At 39.5% G+C, this 19,355-nt stretch overlaps 2 protein-coding genes across 2 annotated transcripts; both read right to left on the bottom strand.

Moving 5' to 3' along the window:
• Positions 1–2,919: 2,919 nt before the first annotated feature.
• Positions 2,920–7,542, bottom strand: LOC135936543 (protein yellow-like). The gene is made up of 5 exons (XM_065479394.1): positions 7,470–7,542; positions 5,418–5,745; positions 4,351–4,950; positions 4,052–4,196; positions 2,920–3,373 (listed from the first exon to the last, which is right to left on the bottom strand). Exons 2-5 carry the CDS (start codon positions 5,733–5,735, stop codon positions 3,354–3,356), a joined length of 1,083 nt encoding a protein of 360 aa, XP_065335466.1. The 5' UTR covers positions 5,736–5,745; positions 7,470–7,542; the 3' UTR covers positions 2,920–3,353.
• An 8,336-nt stretch (positions 7,543–15,878) lies between these two features.
• Positions 15,879–17,537, bottom strand: LOC135937376 (protein yellow-like). The gene is made up of 4 exons (XM_065480527.1): positions 17,505–17,537; positions 16,926–17,252; positions 15,965–16,488; positions 15,879–15,894 (listed from the first exon to the last, which is right to left on the bottom strand). The coding sequence occupies exons 1-4, from the start codon at positions 17,535–17,537 to the stop codon at positions 15,879–15,881; spliced, it is 900 nt and encodes a 299-aa protein (XP_065336599.1).
• Between the last annotated feature and the right edge of the window lie 1,818 nt (positions 17,538–19,355).

Raw genomic sequence — 19,355 nt, 5'->3', positions numbered from 1 at the left:
GTCCACTTTGAAGCTGTTCACAAGAAAGAAGACGAAGCAAAAGCCTTCAACTGCCATTATTGCCAGCACAAATCTAAAACTAAATGGGACTTGTCGTACCACGTTTCTTGTTTGCATTTGACAAAGACAATCAAGTGCGAAAAATGCCGCAAAATGTTTTCTACAAGGCAGATTTTAGCAGAACATGAAAGACTGAATCATAAGTTGCGGATGTGCTCAATTTGCAACTTAAATGTTGCTGTTGGGATCATGAGTTGCCATTTGAAAAGAATGAACTGCAAGCGCTGCAAGAATGAATTTGAATGCTCAGGTTTGTACCAGTCGCACTGGAAAAAGTGCAAAACAACTCTTCTCAAATGTGACAACTGCCCAAAGGCTTTTAAATTTCTTGCTTTGTTGGATTACCACGTGAAAAGGAAACACAGAAACAATTCTTGGCTTGGTTTGCAGTACAAAAATCTTGGATTCAAGTGCGAGCCGTGCAAAAGGTTCTACAAAAGTGAAAACATACTGAAAATCCACTTGAATCACATCCACAAGAAACTGAATTTGAAGCACTGCGCGCACTGTCAAAAAAGCTTCACTGATTTCTCACGCTTGAAAAACCACTTGGCTTCGAAACACAATTTGATTGAACGCAAATTCGAATGCGGTGAGTGCCAGAAGAAGTTTGTATCTTCACGTTTTCTGGCTTTACACAAAAAATGTACCCATTTGCAGAGAAAAAAACTGAAATCGTGTAACGTGTGTGGAAAATTAATGGGTGAAAAGTCGATGAAACTCCATTTATTAGCGATTCATGGCATGGAAAGTGCGTGAGAAACGTCCGTTCATTTGTCGAGAGTAATAATCATCTGTTAAAAATATTTAGAGTTTGATTTGGATTACTATTATTTCATGATTAGATGTCCTTATAACGGTTTCAGCTACTGTAATATTTGTTTTCCATTCCTGTGTTGAACTGTAGGTGTAGAGACATATTCGATGTACGAACCATATTTTCTGCTCAATCCAACTATCCCCTTTTGTCCCTCTTTTGTACTTCATCTTCTGTAGTTATAAGCGTTAATTCTGCAATCTTTGTATTTTACTTTCAAATAAATCGTGGTAGAGGGAAAACGCAAAAAGTCTTAATTAACTAAATAATAACCAATCCTTTATTATTCAATATTAAATACATTATTATCAGTTTTCTAAGTCTCTAGTCAAACAGAACATCGTGCGTCTTATTATTGGACACTTTTTGTTTAAAGCTCATATTTGGTGGCAAAGAGACAGCTGATTCTTCCAAAGCACCTGAGCCAGGTTTAGTTTTCAGCGCCATCGCTCGGATTTAAAAGGAAACATAGGACAGAAGGAGGCACAACGTGAAATCGAATTCATCCCACTCGTAGACGGTTGTGAAGTTTATGAAGTTTTGACGCCGTTGGCCACACAGATGGCAGCAACCAACGGAGACACTTTATTCGAGCTGAAAGAACAAAAAATCATATTTAAATCCTTTTTTTTAATAAAAATGTGTTGCCTTTGAACATTTTGGGAAATTTTAGAAAAAAACAGTATTTTATATCTGCGCCAGCCAGCCAGCTTTTTTTATTTCCACGTGCCTGAATTATAAATTTCCTCATCGTTACAATTATTTTTAGTAATTTCAAGCACATTGGCAATACTCGGCCACGATTTGAGACCTTTCCCTTCACTGACCTTGCTCAGGTCACGTGACCTGAGATTTAACAGCGGCGGTGTTGCCGCAGCCGCCTCGAATGACCCAAGCAATAAAAGTAGGCGCTTGCTCCTTGTTTTAATTTCCAAAATACAAGAGAATTATTTGCTTCCCTCTACTATATGGTTCAGTGTGTTTTAGAGAGGCAACTGTTGTCACGGCGTTGTCAAAGCTCACGCCGACAGCGCAAATTCCGCGTTGCTCGCGTCTGTCCGGCGTCTATAGTGGCCATCCGGCGCTCTGTTTTGGTTTTGTGCTCGCACCCGATGAATGCTGATATTTTTGTGTCTCGCCTCACTCGAGTCCTTACCTTTTACACTTGTTTTCTGACATTCAAACTAATTTCCTCACGAGATCCGTGGCTACAAAATTACAAAAATTAATAAAAAGCCACTCGAATGCACTCAATCAAATTGTGAAATTGGCCAAAATGGAAAATAAAAAATTCAATTATTTCCGGACGGGGAGCTATAATGGGTTCTTGCATGTTTCATCGCATGCGTAGGTCCAACACCGGTCTGCAATCCGAATTTGAGATTTTTTGTACCCATTGAAAAATTAAAATGAATTTTTTTTTTCAATTTTTTCTCTAGCGCACACGCGAAAAATGGTTTTGTTTTTTTATTAAAATTCAGCCGTTTGTCCGATCTTTGACCACGAACCCTCATCAGACACGTCTTGGACGGGGCGTTGGCCTGAGATACCCTAACGACCTTTTTCAGGGTACCCCAACCTGAAATCCGCTCCCGGAAGGTTTTTAATGCTTTTTCAGCGATTTCGAGCACATTTGGCGGAAACTTATGGGCTATTTTTTAGCCTCAAATGACACCGACCTTCCTCAGGTCACGCAACCTGAACACGTCGCAATTGCAGCCTCCAACTAACTTGTCCAGAGGTGTCCCGTGATTATCACCGCCAAGTTGGCGAATAAATCTACACAGCAAAAATTCTGCCTCGCTGTAAGTATCAGTGGAGTTGCTCTCAATGTATTCAACCGGTTCGACAAAAGTGCAGAGAAAATTGCATAACGGAAGGCCTGTCATTTCTGCTTTAACACGAAAATTGATTTTTTAACAAATTAAGCAAATGACAGTCCAACGCACAGCAATGCCAAGCTGGCTGTTTAATTTTAAACGTCAAACGTATATTCAAGCATTAAATTATTTTATTAAATAAACGGAAACAAAATTACGGCCCTGTTTACAAAAGTTTTATTTTGATTAAGCTTTATCTTTCAGAAAATATTGCCAACAATTGTTAATTATGCGTGGCAGAACGCTCGATACATTTTCGTAGACATTTATTAGAAAATTAGACTGATAATCTCTAGATTAAAACATGGATTAGATAAACAAAACCAACACAGTTTAATTATATAAGGAATATTGCAATATATTTTTTTATTTAAATCGAAAATTCCTACAAATTAAAGATTATCATGTTGAAAAAAGCGATACACCATAAAGCGTTATAATCATCTATGTTTTTTTTTAATTAATCCCCAAGTAAAATGCAACACGCACTTTTTATTTTATGATATTCACAGTAGAAGACTGTTTGCTGTCCGGGAAAACGAGGTTGTCCATCGAAATGTGCCTGGAAGAGGTTTGCATTTTTCTCATCGTCAGGGTCAGCCACGCAATGGCAAGTCTGCAAAAGGATCAGGAACAGGAGAGGGATTAGACTCAGCATAGACCAAAAAATTGTATTTTAAATTAGATGTCTCAGCCAAACGCCGAGTTGCGCCGCGCTATAGCCACCAGGGTTCACCAGTGGTGCAAAAGCCGGCTGGAAAAACCCAACAGTCTTGAGTTTTTCCGCATTTTTCGTAATTTATACCAAAAATAGTCGATTTTGGCTCCAAAAGAGTCTAAAATTTCGGAAAATTACGTTGAGAGTGAAAATTTTCAGTCTCTTGGTGCAACCAGTGGCTTTAATACTGATTTTGAAAGATCCGCTTTTGGTCATCAATCATGAGAATTTTTTATTTTTAATAAGAATGCATGTGTTTTGAAAAAATGCGAAAAACAGTTTTTTGCAATGCAGTGGGTATTTCCCGGAAAATGCGGGTTTTTGCGAACCCTGCTAACCACTGGTGAAAAATTAAAAAGTGCCACCTATTTTAAAAACAGTATATATCATTTAACTGCTGGGATTTTTCTCTTTGGGGACAAAAAATAAACGCACTGAAATTTTTATTGATACATGAGTTTTTTATCCAAAGATGTCGAACTATAAGCAAGTGAAATTTTCCTACATCTAAAAAATTCAGCACAAAGTTTTACCGTGTTTCTCTCGCAATGGAAAGTGCACTTGAATGTTATTTACCTGCGCCGACTGCAGCCTTGAGTAGATTATGCCTCAAAGCCCTAATCCTACCCACGGTTACATATCTCTCCATCATCCATAAAATGCCGTTTGTGTCCAGGGCAAAAGTAAATGGCCAATTAACAGCATCATCCAGTTTTCCGACCTAATAGAGTGCAGTGATTTGATATTGTTAGCCGATAACAAAGCAGAAATTGTGGGTTTTGTGGTGGGTTTTATAAATAATTTTCGGGTTTTATAAAATTTTCAAATTTGTACGGCAGAAACCAATGTTTTGATTTTTAAAGGGGAATTTTCACCTCATGAAATCGCTGCTCTGTAAAGGGCTCTGAAATATTCCATTTGAAGAGGTAGTTCTGGTTTAAAAAGGCAGCAAACAAGACATTGGATCTGTCGATTAGCATTCTGTAAGGGTCTTCAGTCCATTTGCCGATGAATTTGACAGCAGCGCTTCCGCCTTCATTCTTCAGCTCAGAGACAGACAGTGAATACAATTCATTGGAATCATATCTTCCAAGGTACAACAACTGCCTCGCTTCCCTGTTAGGAGAGAGGGCCAAGGAAAACCAACGTCTCCCTGGTGTTTTCACTGACCAGGATTTGTCCATTTTTTGGTTGTAAACGATGAAGTGCTCAATTTGAGAGTCCGCGATGTATGCAAGGTAATCGTCTAGCGTTTTGTCCAGCACGATGTCACGCAGGTACCTTTTATCATATGAATGAGAGACGACTGAGTCTGGAAACTGGTGAATGCGCTCGGTTGTGTCGTTGTTGACCAGGTTGAAAATCCAAATTTTGCCTGGACAATTTCTGTTACCTTCATCAAGCACCCACAACCGACCATCAGAGTCCGTATCCATACCTCTCGCCACCTGAATAGTGTCGCAGTTGTCTTTTTTCTGGCAACAGAAATAAAAACAGTTACTATTAATTTAAGCAGACTTTCTATTAATTAATCGAAATTTAGCGATAAATTCTTAAAGAAGGAAATTAATTAACTATATACTTTTGAAAACTTAAAATAATTTTCTGGACGGAATGATCTCTGCCTTTTGTCTCGTCCAGGACGAGCAGACTCCAAAAATAAAAGAAAATCATTCCAACTGTATAATTTTGCGTTGAATCTCTCACTGATATAAAAAAGTACAAAAATTGGGGAGAAACTACATAACTCTAAAGAGTGAAGCTTCAAATAAGTCTCGAGTTTGTCTCAGAAACGCAGTAATTTGAGAATTTGTCCAACATTTTAGTCGTCACTCTTGAAATACATACTTTCTGTGAAATGCGAATTTACTTCACGTCAAATTTTCCAAATTTATTTTAATAGAGACTCTAAAGGTTTTTTAATTCAGATTTAGAGACTTACATGTAAATGCCAGGATTGGAAAGGAGCAAGCTTTGGAGGTGGAGTCGACGTGTCGCTCGTTGGCAGCCACACCAAAGTGGCGGGAATTCCGGGATTCGCATCAAGACTTAGAAACAGCCTTTCCCCAAAAACAGCCATATGTGCAGCATAAACATTGCCTGGCTTGTATTCATCTTTAATCTGTCCGATTGAACTGTCCGCTCCTGATGGCCAGACGAAATCAAATGTGTCCCACTCCCACTCGTAGACGGTTGTGAAGTTGACGGCGTTTGCCAGGCACAGGCCAAGCAAAAAGGTGGCAGCAACGAACGCAGACATTGTGATCGAGCTGAAAGCAAAAATAAAAAGAGTATCAAGAGTAAATTTGCGTTAAAATTATTTGATTAAATCCTTCATTCTAATTGAAAGACTGAGCGGGGGTAAAATAGCAAAATTCTCCAAAATACAAAAATTACGAGAAGCTGCGCGCTAGAAGGATCTTCGGTCCTTCGAGTGTCTAGCGCCCTGCGGGCCACTGACCTTAGAGAATCACGCCGCTCGCGTCGACTCGCGAGGTCAAGTGGCGCGACCTTAGCGTGACCTGGCGAGGGTTGGCGTTTTGGCCTTGCACCTCAAGTGTGCTCGAAATTGCCGAAAAAAGCAAATAAATCAGCTCGGGAGCGGAGGGCAGTTCGGATACCCTGAAAAAGGTCATCAGGGTAGGGCAGATTGAAGCCTAGACCGAGACGTATCCAACGAGGGTTCGTGGTCGACGATCGGACGAGTGGTTGAATTTTGACAAAAATAAAGCCTTTTTTTGTATCGAAAAGGCGCAAGGATCAGCCTTCAAAAAATCATTGTGTGGTATTTAATTTATCATATGGGCTCCACTGCCCGCGCGCAGCTGCCAAACGCTCCGCCAAACATGCGCCGCCCCACATCGTTAGGAAAAAATATACATAAAATAAGCCAACTCTGCTCAAAATTGCGGAAAAAGAATCAAAAACGTGCCTCTGGAGCGATCTCAGGTCTGGGTACCCTGAAAAAGGTCGTCAGGGTATTACCCATGAGAGCCGAGACGAATAGCTATCCGATGAGGGGTCGTGGTCGAGGATAGCCCTAGCGGTCGAAATTTGCAGAAAATAAAACCATTCTTGGTCGGTGCGGCCAACCCAAAAACACGAAAAAATCGAATTTTAATTTTTCTATTGTTTCGAAAAATCCCAAAATTGGTACGCAGACCCGTGTTGGTCATCAGCGTCGGGTGGAACAAATGGCATTCCATTTGGGGTCCGAAAGCAAAAAATCCGCGCTGTGGGGCGATAAAAAGGCGCTCGATCTGCACGTCCTGCTCGCGCGCGTTATCGCTGCCACCGTGAACTTGAACCCGTTTATCTCGGACGCTCACTCCAATGAAAATATATCATGAAGAAACAAACTGAAGTAAAATAGCCGGGCAGTTTTTGAGTCCAGAAAAATTAAAAAAAAAAAACACGTAGGAAACAGGGTTCACCAGTGGTGCGAAGCGCAAAAATGCGCCACTGGGTTATTGCGCAAAAACCGTCTGGAAGAACCCACCTCATTTTTCGTAATTTAAACCAAAAATAGTCAATTTTCGCTCCAAGAGTCTGAAATTTAGGAAAATCACGCTGAGAGTGAAAATTTTCAGTCTCTTGGTGCAACCGGTGGCTTTAATACTGATTTTTGTTCATCAATGATGATAATTTTTTATTTTCTATAAGAATGTTTTGGGAAAATTTGCAAAGTTGTAGAAAAACCCGCAAAAAACAGTCTTTTGCAATGCAGTGGTTTTTTTCGGAAAAATGCGGATTTTTGCGAGGCCTGGTAGGGATATCTCAAATTTTCACGGTCAAAATTTAATCAGTCAATATTCTTACTAACTATTCAATCTCAGAAAATCTTGACAAAAAAAATTAATAATGGTCAAAAAATATTTCAATGCAATAATATGTAAATTTAATTTTGAACTGAGCTGGATTTTTAATTTTCAACCCGAATCAAAAGCATAGACGAGTTTCATTAAAAGAGACCAACACGAAACCTTTTCTTTACCTTGAATGCAGCAAAAACCGCTCCCCAAGTGTCAGCTGAGCCGAGACGCTGCCTTGACGACGTTGAGAGAGCGTCTAAATTGCGCTTTTACTTTCGATAACTCGTCGGGTCGGAGGTCGGAAATGACGTCATTTCGCGTGATAATTTTTTTAGGCGATGAGAGAGTCGCTAATGAATTGCTCGCCAGGCGTTTCTCAATAAATAGGTTTTAGTTCTGAGGTAAATTTTATACTAACCAAAAATTAGCCATTGGTGAATTTTGGCGATTTTATCAAAAATTTGCTTTTTTTTGCTGTTGGTGCCTCAATGAGCAGCGTAAATGGGCACCCCGCCGACCTCCTGCTCAATTTCTTTCCCTTTTAGCGATTGAATCACCGCGGGGAGTAAACAGAAACTCAAATCTCGAGTGTGGTAATTGGGAATTTGATTAATTTTTTTCCGTTTTGCTGCTGCAGCCTGCACATTTTGGGCATTCCCTTAGCCCGGCTCGCAAACACACCAATTTTGGTCTCCGCCCATGGAAAAATTAAAAAATACATGTTTCACGTCTTTTTTCCCCACGCGTATAGACTCCTACTCGCAAAAATATGGTTTTGTTCTTATTAAAATTCAGCCGTTGGTCCGATCGACGACCACGAACCCTCATCGGACAAGTCTCGGTCTGCGCTTCGATCTGGAATACCCTGACGACCTTTTTCAGGGTACCCCGACCTGAATGGAGCCAGCCGAGCATTTTTCGTGTGCTTTCCCTGTCTGCTCCTTTTGTGGCTGGCCTCGAAAGTCACCATTCCAGCCTCCAAAACTTGTTCCGTGATTTTCAGTGCCATGCGTGTGCGCTTCACAGCAGAAATTCTGCTTCACAATGTGTGCAACCGGCTCGACACAAGCGCAGAGAAAATTGCATAAGAAGAGGAAATATGCACCGCTTTACATTTCAGCATTAACACGAACATTGATTTTTAAACAAATTGCGATAAGGAATTTCTAACGCACAGCAAAATGTCAAGCTGGCTGTTTAATTTAAAATGTCAAACGTAATGCAAGCATGAAACTATTATATTTAATAAAGGGAAACAAAAGCAATTTTTACGCTCTGCTGTTTATGCTGATATTATTTTTATTGCAAGCTTGTAAATTTTAAATTCCATCTTTTCGAGAAAATTGCCAATTTTTTTAAGAAAGCAAGGCAGAACCTTCAAGAAATTCTTGCAAGCCTTTATTACAAAATTAAGTATTGAAAACGATTTTTTAACATGGCCAAGATCTCTAGATTTAAAAATAGATTATATAAGAAAAACGAACATAATTTTATTTATTATATAGAGGATAAATTTTTATTTAACTTGAAAAATTCATACAACTTGAAAAAAGGCAAAATAATATAGATTTATGATCATCTCTAGGTTTTTTTAAACTAACCATTAATTAAAATGCAAACAAACTTTATTTTATATTAGAAAATTGTTTATTGTCCGGGAAAACGGACAGTTCCGCAAGAGTTTCCTTCGAAATGCGCCTGATATAGGTTTGCATTCTTCCCATTTTCAGGGTCAGCCACGCAATGACAAGTTTGCAAAAGGATCAGGAACGGGAGAGAGACTGAGCTTTGTGGGCGGGGCTGCGTCTTCCCAATAAATTTACTCTGGGGACTCAGATTGATAAAGAGGACTCCGAGTAGACTCTGCGCTTCTCCAGTTTTTAAAGAGGGAGGAGGGGTGGATTCTTCACGAAGGGATGATGAGGGTGATTCTGTGATTTCCTGCTGTGCTGAGGTCTCATCAAGGGTTGCAGAAACTAAAATCGAATCAATTGGACATATTTTATGAACTGAAATTTAAAATTAAGCAAATAAATGAGTAAATATTCAAAATTCAAATCATTTTAGCCAGTTTAGATGGAATAACTGACTTAAAAATCATTGATTTTGTAGCAAAAATACATTTTTTATCTTCTGAGAGAATAAAACTGACCAAATTTTCTTAAGAGAACATTTAATTTTCACTGAAGAGGAATTTTTCAAAAAGCAACTCCGAATCTCGGGTTCTAGCCATTAGAATTGCAAAGACTGCCCACCGTAGGACTCGTCCCAACCTGCCCTGACCAGGTTTAGGGGTGTCTACCTTCCACCCCTCGGCAGCTATACTTCAACACCCTCGAAAATCGTAAAAAAAAGTATGGCATCTTAGGGGTGGAGGGTAAACACCCTTTCAGCTTGCCAGGGCAAGTTGAGACGAGTTCAACGGTGCCCATTTCTAAGTCTCGCCGTGAAAATAGGCTAATAAATATCAGAAAAAATGGACATGGTAGTATAAAAGAAGAGTGGAAATAAAAAATAAAGAAAAATCGTTTAAAACACAGTTTAAATTTATCTGAAACCCAGTCTAGGCTATTTTCCATAAAATACCCGTCTTTTTAGACAAATATTAAGTAAATTTATGTGGTCAAGCGCGATATTTGATTTAATTTACCTGTGGAAGCGCCGACTGCAGCCTTGAGTAGTTTATGCCTAGTCTTATTGACAATCCATCCACTACTTTCATCACTATCCGTCATCCATAAATTGCCGTTCTTGTCCAAGGCCAAAGTAAATGGCCGATAAGCATCAAGTCTTTCGAACTAAAAGTGAGAGCAGTGATTTGAATTTGTTTTACCTGATAATAAGGGAATAAAAAAAGACTTTTAACCTTTAAATAAAATTTCAACAAACACGATTCACCAATTGTATCAATGTGTAAAAATGTTAGAAATCATGATGAAATTAATTTATTGATATTAGAGCTATTTTCCTTTATTTTGAGGATTTTACAAAATTTTAACACATTACGAGCATACGGAAATTTCAGTTTTTGAAAGGAATTTTTTACCTCATGAAATCGCTGCTCTGTAAAGGGCTCCGAAATATTCCATTTGAAGAGGTAATTCTGGTTTAAAAAGGCAGCAAACAAGACATTGGATCTGTCGATTACCATTCTGTAAGGTGTTCCGCTCCACTCGCCGATTAATTTTACTGTAGCGTTCCCGCCTTCATGCTTCAGCTCAGAGACAGACACCGAATACAGTTCTTTGGAACGATCTCTTCCAAGGAACAACTGTCTCGCTTCCCTGTTAGGAGAGAGGGCCAAGGAAAACCAACGTCTCCCTGGTGTTGCAACTGTCCAGGATTTGTCCGTTTTTCGGCTGTAAACTGTGATGTGGTCAGATCTCAAGTCCGTGATATACGCAAAGCAATCGTCTTGCGTTTTGTCCAGCACGACATCAAGGAGTAATCTGTCATTTAATGAATTAGAGACGACCGTGGGCGGGAACTGGTGAACGCGCTCGGTTGTGTCGTTGTTGACCAGGTTGAAAATCCAAATTTTACTCGAACAATTGCTGCTACCGTCATCAAGCACCCACAATTGACCATCAGTGTCCGTTTCCATACCTCTCGCCGCCTGAATAGTGTCGCAGTTGTCTTTTTCCTGGCAAGACAAATAAAAACAGTGTTTTACTGTTAATTTAAGCAGAATTTTTATTAATTAATCGAAATTTAGAGATAAATTCTTAAAGCAGCATGAAAAATCAAGGAAATAATACATTAAAAATAATTTTTAGGACCGATTGATCCCTGCCTTTTGTCTCGTTCAGTACGAGACTCCGTAAATTAAAAAAAAACTTATTTTCTAAACCATTTCCCATTCGATAATTTTGCGTTGAACATCGTTAAAAAAACCCAAAAATTTGGGGAGAAAATATTCGATTTCACTGTCATATTTATCATATAATAATTTTTACTAAACAACTCGAAGGAGTATAAAGGTTCAAAGTTTCGAGTTTGCCTCAGAAACGCAGTAATTCGTGAATTTAATGTCCAACATTTTAGTCGTCACTCTTGAAATACTATACTTTCTGTGAAATGCGAGTTTTACTTCACGTCAAATTTCCAATTTACTCTAATACTGTAGAGGTTTAAAACGGTTTTAATTCAGAGACTTACATATAAATGCCAGGAAGGGAAAGGAGCAAGCTTTGGAGGTGCAGTCGACGTGCCGCTCGTTGGCAGCCACAACAAAGTGGAGGGAATTCCCGATTCCATGCCAATGCTTAGAAACAGCCTTTCTCCAAAAACAGTGATGAATTGAAGATGAACATTCTCCGGCCTGTATTCGTCTTTAATCTGTCCAGTTGAAGTGTCCGCTCCTGATGGCCAGATGATATCGAATTTGTCCCACTCGTAGACGGTTGTGAAGTTGACGGCGTTGACCAGGCACAGGCTGAACAAAAAGATGGCAGCAACGAACGCAGACATTGTGTTCGAGCTGAAAGCAAAAATAAAAAAATCAAATTCATTCATTTTAGCACTCTAAATAAAAGACTGGGCGGAGGAAATAAAAACAAAATTATTTTTTTTTCTTAATTGTCTTGTGGGCTGCAGGGCGACTTTGACGGTCTGGCACTTCATTCGGCAACGCCCCGCGTCGACTTGGCAAGTTTCAAGGCGATTCACGCCGATTTGGCAATTTTTTTTTACCCAGAATGATAGGGAGACGTTTCACTCGCGGGGCCCCTGCGATGGGAACGCCAGATTTTCCCGGTTCGGCAAAATAACGTTCGGAGACGCGCAACCTCCGCGGGTCGCCCAGACAGTATGGGAAAAAATCAGTATTATGAGTAAAGTAAGGAAAAAATAAACCGAGCTTTTGAGAAATGGGCGATGGCTTTGCCTGCTATAATTCGAGCCTTTTAAAAACTGGTTGTTGGAACATAAATCGCGGTGATTTTCAGAAAGTGGTTGAAAAATGCTAAAAAATAATATACTTAATTGTTAATTAATTCGGACCTGAAAATGAAAATACAATTATTTTAATGCGCAGTCAACGTTCTAAATCTCCCCTTCAAAAATGTGTGTCCTTTAATTCTCGTTAGTGATGATTTTCACGTTAAATTTGATTCAATTTTTGTCGACTCGATTGCGTGAGAGAGCATAAAAATCCGCGCTGTGGGACGATAAAAGGCGCTCGATCTTTCTGTACATCCTGTTCGTGTAATCGCTTCCCCAGTTCGCTCGCTCCCGGTTCTCCGGTTCGCTCAAATCAATGAAATTGACCTGAATATTATTGAATGTTAAAAATCGAGAGTTAGCCGAGCATTTCGTGTCCAGATATATTAATAATAAAAAAAGGAAAACACGGAGGAAACGCTTCTTCTCCACTGCTCCAGATTAACCGAAGCAAAATTTTATCAATCAAAATTTCCAATGCTTCATTATTTATGGTTCTGCCTGCGTTAAATCTCAGAAAATCGTTAATTCTTTAATATTTAATGGTCAAAATTATCTTTATTTTGAATTTAGCTTATGGATTCTTTTAATATTTAACAAAAATCAAAAGCAACAATGTAGCGGATTAGTAGCAATAAATTTGACCAGCATGAAATGATTTCTCTACCTTGAATGCAGCAAAAACGCCCCCAATTGTCAGCTGAGCCAGCCTTGTCGACGTTGAGCGAGCGTCTAAAATGCGCTTTTATTTTTGATAACTCGTCGGGTCGGAGGTCGGAAATGACGTCATTTCGCGTGATAATTTTTACAGGCGACATTCGCAAAATTACTCGGACTACTAACGTTCTGAATAAATGTCATGTCTAAATAAATCTGTTAATTGGCTCCAGTTTTTAGTCTCTCTTAACCAAAAATTATAGATTTTTCTGAGAGTTCTTTTTAATTTTGCGAGCATTTCAGGTTTCAGGGCGATTTGCCCATTTTGGGAATTAGCGGGCCTCTACTGGACCTCGAAAATCGAGATTCGGCTTTTACTAACCGATAAGAAGCTAATGTTGTGCGGAATTGTAAAATCGCACCCAAAGGACTGGAGCTAATGGCTCCGAGAGGTTGTCTATTCTTCACTACCAGTACCTTTCGTCAGGGATAAAGTAAAGAAATGACACTAGAGTCGACGCGAAATTTATCCGACATCATTTTATGACACAATACGAGTCGATCAGATCAAAATCTTAGGAGGCTATAGATTTTGAAGTTTGAAAAACGTGATTTTCTTGTTTTCTCATATGAATAACATTATTTGAACTAATTTTGTGACATTTTCAGCGTCCCCTAACCAGAAATGCTCTAATTTATTTTTAAAAATGAAGAGATATATTCTCGAAAGTCGCAATTCCAGCCTCCAGTGCTGCCCGTGATTTTTGCTGCCATGTGCGCTTATCTTCACAGCAGAAATTCTGCCTCGCAAATCACCAGTGTAGTTGAAAATGTATGCAACTGGCTAGACAAAAGCGCAGAGCAATTTGCATAACAATAGGAAATATAGAGCGTCATTCATTTCAGCTTGAGCATCTTAATAAAAATTGAATTGATACGCTTTTTGTGAGGAACGTCGTCTCTAGATTTATAAATGGATTAGATTAAGAAAAACCAACACAGATTAATTATATAAAGGGAATATTGCAATATATATTTTTATTTAGCTAGAAAAATTCCTACACATAAAAGATTATTCTGTTAAGCAATAGAGAGTTATGATCATCTGTAGGTTTTTTAATTAACCCACAATTAAAAAGCAACACACTTAATTTTATATCGGAAAACTTTTTGTGTTTCCTGGCTAGAGAGGGGAACAGGGACAGGGATTGGGGGATTCCCGTCCCGTCCCTGAGGGACGAATTTTGTATTTCGAGACAGGGACGGGACAGGGACAATCTGCAGCGGGATGAGGGACAGTTTTTTCGGCATCAATTGCAGCATTAAAAGCCTAAAGATTCTCAGCAAAAAATCTGCTTTTTCGGAGGTTTTTCCGCGATTTTGCGCATATTTTTTTCGAAGCACATGCGTTTTTATGGAAAATAAAAAATTCTCATGATGGATGACCAAAAATAGGGATTTTTCAAAATCCCCAAAATCAGTATTAGAGCCACTGGTTCCACCAAGAGACTAAAAATTTTAACTCTGCAAAATTTTCTGAAATTTCAGACTCTTTTCAAGCGAGAATTGACTATTTTCGGGTTAAATTCGGAAAAATGCGGAAAAACCCGAGACTGGTGGGTTTTTCCAGCTGGTTTTTGGCACAAAAAACCAGTGGTGCATTTTTGCGCATTGCAAATTTGGCGAACCCTGCAAAAATAGCTAATTTTAAAAGAAAAGTAGAAATTCGAAAAATTACGGATCAGGAAAGGGCTCGAGGGGGGACTAAACAGGGACAATGATAAGAGCTAACAGGGACAGGCACGAACCTGAGAGAAAAAATGGGACGGGGACGGGATTATTTTTTTGGGATGGGACCAAAAACCCGTCCCGGTTCCCCTCTCTATTCTGGAAAAAGGACATTTCCGGACGATTATCCATCGAAATGTGCCTGAAAGAGGCTTGCGTTCTTCCCATTCTCAGGGTCAGCCACGCAATAACAGGTCTGCAAAAGGATCAGGAACGGGAGAGAGACTGAACTTTGTGGGCGCTGTTGGGACTTCCCAATTAAAGAACTCTGGGGACTCAGATTGATAAAGAAGACTCCGAGTAGACTGTGCGCTTCTCCAGTTTTTAAAGAGGGAGGAGGGGTGCATTCTTCACGAAGGGATGATGAGGGTGATTCTGTGATTTCCTGCTGTGCTGAGGTCTCATCAAGGGTTGCAGAAACTGTAATTGAAGCAATATTAAGGTTTTGAATTGAAAAATAAGTACGAACAAAGAATTATTGACAAATATTAATCTTTTGAATATTAAAGCCATAAGAACTGAATTAATCGATAACATAATGACAAGTTTCTCTTCCTCGTCTCTCAGTAAAATTTTTAGCTTTAAATAGATTATTTTCCTGCACATGAAATTAACAACATTTTATGTCTGAAAAGCAATTATTTGCTATTTTAAAGTGTAGACACGCGTAAATAAATAATATTATTTTATTTTATCCTCGTAATAGAAAGTACTCTGGGGTTTTATTCACCTGTGGATGTGCTGAATAATTTCGATTTCGCGCCGACTGCAGCATTGAGTAGTTTATAACTATTCCCACTCCTAGTTTCCTTTCGCTCCACCATCCATATTGTTCCGTTCGTGTCCAAAGCAAAAGTAAATGGCCAAGCAGCATCCAGATTTCCGGCCTAAAAGAGTTCAGAGATTTGATATTGTTAGCCGATATGAAAGCAGAAATTGTCAGGAATGAAAGGAGACTTTTAATGTTGAAATTACATTTCTACAGTCAAATTGCCACGAAAATTTGCCCGTGTGACAACAGATCTGCCTTAAATTGCCAAAAACAGGAAACAGGGTTCGTCAATTGTTTTAATGTGTACATAAAAAGGTGACAATGTTAAAAATTATTTCGTGATATAAAAGCTATCAACTTTTTTCTTTATTTTTTGGATCTTACTAAATTTTAATATTTCTTGGGCAGAACAAAAATTTCTCAAAGGGAATATTTACCTCGTGAAATCGCTGTTCACGAATAAAGGGCACCGATATATTCCATTTGGAGAGGTAATTCTCCCGTAAAAAGGCAGCAAACAAGACGTTGGAACTGTCGATTAACATTCTGTACGGGTTTCCATTCCACTCGCCGATGAATTTGACAGCAGCGCTTCCGCCTTCATTCTTCAGCTCAGACACAGACACCGAGTACAGTTCTTTGGAATCATATCTTCCAAGGTACAACTGCCTCGCTTCCTTGTTAGGAGAGAGGGCTAAGGAAATCCATTTTCTGCCTGCTACTGGTGTTATAGCTGTCCAGGATTTATCCGTTATACGGCTATAAATAACGATGCGCTCAGATCTTGAGTCCGTGATGTACGCAAGATAATCGTCTTGCGTTTTGTCGAGCACGATATCGTGCAGCCACCTTTTATCATATGAATGAGAGACGACTGAGTCCGGGAAGTGGTGAACGCGCTCGATTGTGTCGTTGTTGACCAGGTTGAATATCCAAATTTTGCCTGGACAATTTCTGCTACCTTCATCGAGCACCCACAACCGGCCATCAGTGTCAGTTTCCATTCCTTTGGCCTCTTTAATATTCTCGCAGTTGTCTTTTTCCTGGCAAGAGAAATAAAAACTATTAATTTCAGCAGACTTTTTATTAATTAATCGAAAATTAGTGATAAATTCGCATAGAAGGAAATTATTTCACTAAATATACTTTTAAAAATTTTATATTTTCTGGACGGAATGCTCTCTGCCTTTTGTCTCGTCCAGTACGAGGCAGACTCCAAAAATTAAAAGAAAATCATTCCAACTGTATAATTTAGCGTTGAACCTCACTGATATATAAAAGGAAAAAAATTGGGGAGAAAATATTAGATTTTACTGTTAATCAGTAAAATTACGCAGTAATTTAAGAATTCGTCCAACATATTAGTCGTCACTGTTAAAATACTTTCTGTTATATATGCGAGTTTATTTCTCGTCAAATTTTCCCAATTTATTTTATTAGAAGCTTAAAAGGGTTTTTTAATTCAGATTTAGAGACTTACATGTAAATGCCAGGATGGAAAAGGAGCAAGCTTTGGAGGTGCAGTCGATTTGATGCTCGTTGGCAGCCACACCAGTGTGGCGGGAATTCCTGATTCCATATTGAGGCTTAGAAACAGCCTTTGTCCAAAAACAGCCATGTATTTAGGATAAACATTCTCCGGACTGTATTTATCTTTAATCTGTCCAGTTGAACTGTCCGCTCCTGATGGCCAGACGAAATCAAATGTGTCCCGCTCCCACTCGTAGACGGTTGTGAAGTTGACGGCGTTTGCCAGGCACAGGCCAAGCAAAAAGATGGCAACTAAGAACGGAGACATTTTTTCGAGCTGAAAGCAAAAATAAAAAAATCAAATTGACTAAAAACTCGTTTTAGCACCGATATTTATTCGTGATGATCAATAGTAAATTTTGTTGCGTTAAAATTATTTAATAAAATCCTTCATTCATTTTAGCACTCTAATTGAAAGACTGAGCGGAGGTAAAATAGCAAAATTCTCCAAAATACAACAATTACGAGAAGCTGCGCGCTAGAAGGATCTTCGGTCCGTCGAGTGTCTTGCGCCCTGCGGGCCACTGACCGTAGAGAATCGCGAGGTCAGGTGGCGCGACATGGCGAGGGTTAGTGGTATTTCGTGATGCACAAAATTTGGCGGAGCACCGTCAAACGTGCTCGGAATTGCCGAAAAAAGCATAAAAAAACGGCATGGGAGCAGAGGTCAGGTCTGATTCCCTGAAAAAGGTCGTCAGGGTAGGGCAGGTTGAAGCCTAGACCGAGACGTATCCAACGAGGGTTCGTGGTCGACGATCGGACGAGCGATTGAATTTTGACAAAAATAAAACCTTTTTCGTGTTGATCAATTAGTATCGAAAAGGCGAAATCATTGTGTGGTATTGATTTAATTTATCTATTGGGCTCCACTGCCCACACGCAGCTGCCAAATGCTTGGCAAAACGTGCGCCGCGCCACGTCGTTAAGAAAAAATCACTAAAACCAAAAAGAAGTCGACGCGGCGCCCGCGTGCTCTAGGTTGACGAATTCAGCGATGAAATGAGCATTGCGGAGTAGCCGAAAAAAACGTCGGCGTCGGCACTGAAAAAACCTCGTTGAATCAACCCTCAGGTGGCGCGACCTGAGGAAGGTTGGTGGCGACGACGATTAAAAATCTACGCCAACTCTGCTCGAAAGTGCGAAAAAAGCACCAAAAACACGACTCTGGAGCGATCTTAGGTCGGGGTACTCTGACTCGGAAAAAGGTCGTCAGGGTATCGCCCATGAAAAGTAAGCCGAATACTAATGCGACGAGAAGTCGTGGTAGAGGGTAGCATGAGCGGTTAAAATTTGCGGAATATTTTGGTTGAATATTTCTCTGAGCGAAAATGGAATATAAATCACGATGATTTTCAAAAAAAGTGGTTGCAAAAATAAATTGTTCATTCATTTTGACCTGACCATGGAAAAATACAATTATTTTAATGAGCAGTCAACGTTCTAAATCTTCCCTTCAAAAATGTGTGTCCTTTAATTCTCGTTAGTGATGATTTTCACGTTAAATTTGATTCAATTTTTGTCGACTCGATTGTGTAAGAGAGCATAAAAATCCGCGCTGTGGGACGATAAGGCGCTCGATCTTTCTGTACATCCTGTTCGTGTAATCGCTTCCCCAGTTCGCTCGCTCCCGATTCTCCGGTTCGCTCAAATCAATGAAATTGACCTGAATATTATTGAATGGTAAAAATCGAGAGTTAGCCGAGCAATTCGTGTCCAGATATATTAATAATAAAAAAAGGAAAACACGGAGGAAACGCTTCTTCTCCACTGCTCCAGATTTAACCGAAGCAAAATTTCAATTTTTCTCTAGCAAAATTTTATAAATTAAAATTTCCAATTCTTCATTATTTATGGTTCTGCCTGCGTTAAATCTCAGATATCGTTAATTCATTAATATTCAATGGTCAAAATTATTTATGTTTTGAATTTAGCTGTTGGATTGTTTTAATATTTAACAAAAATCAAAAGCGTTGCGGAGCCGTCGCGGCGGCTAACTCAAAAACCCGAAAGAGTCGAATTTTTATTTTCTATGGGCATTAAACAAACCTGTGTTGGTCATCGCAGCGTCGGATGGAATAGGTGATAGGTGGCATTCCATTTGGAGTCAAAATGGGGCGGATTCCGGCAACGCAACCTTGACAGAAAATGGCAACGCTGGGCATAAGCCTTGCATTGTACAGTGTTTCAAGGTTGAGCCCAAAAACGGTGCCGCAATTTGCCCCATTTTCGAAAGAATCGTCAATACTCGATTTCCCGTTTTATTCTTTTTGGAAAGTTAAATAAAGAGCGAGAGGATAGAAATCCCCGCTGTGGGACGATAACGCGCTCGATCTGCTCGTCCTGTTCGCGCGCGTTTTATCGCTGCCACAGTTTCTCAAGG

Source organism: Cloeon dipterum, chromosome 2 (assembly GCF_949628265.1).
Source record: "Cloeon dipterum chromosome 2, ieCloDipt1.1, whole genome shotgun sequence".
Classification (NCBI taxonomy): domain Eukaryota; kingdom Metazoa; phylum Arthropoda; class Insecta; order Ephemeroptera; family Baetidae; genus Cloeon; species Cloeon dipterum.
This window is presented reverse-complemented; position numbering and strand designations above follow the sequence as displayed.

Excerpts from the sequence above, each read along its gene's own strand:
- LOC135936543 (XM_065479394.1), bottom strand. The coding sequence starts at position 5,735 with ATGTCTGCGTTCGTTGCTGCCACCTTTTTGCTTGGCCTGTGCCTGGCA. Across the intron at positions 4,197-4,350 it reads CAGAGCAGCGATTTCATGAG|GTCGGAAAACTGGATGATGC; the intron begins GTGAAAATTCCC and ends GCACTCTATTAG. Across the intron at positions 3,374-4,051 it reads CAAGGCTGCAGTCGGCGCAG|ACTTGCCATTGCGTGGCTGA; the intron begins GTAAATAACATT and ends ATCCTTTTGCAG.
- LOC135937376 (XM_065480527.1), bottom strand. The coding sequence starts at position 17,537 with ATGTCGCGCCACCTGACCTCGCGATTCTCTACG. Across the intron at positions 17,253-17,504 it reads TGACCTCGCGATTCTCTACG|CTCGAAAAAATGTCTCCGTT; the intron begins GTCAGTGGCCCG and ends TTTTGCTTTCAG. Across the intron at positions 16,489-16,925 it reads TTCCATCCTGGCATTTACAT|GAAAAAGACAACTGCGAGAA; the intron begins GTAAGTCTCTAA and ends TTCTCTTGCCAG.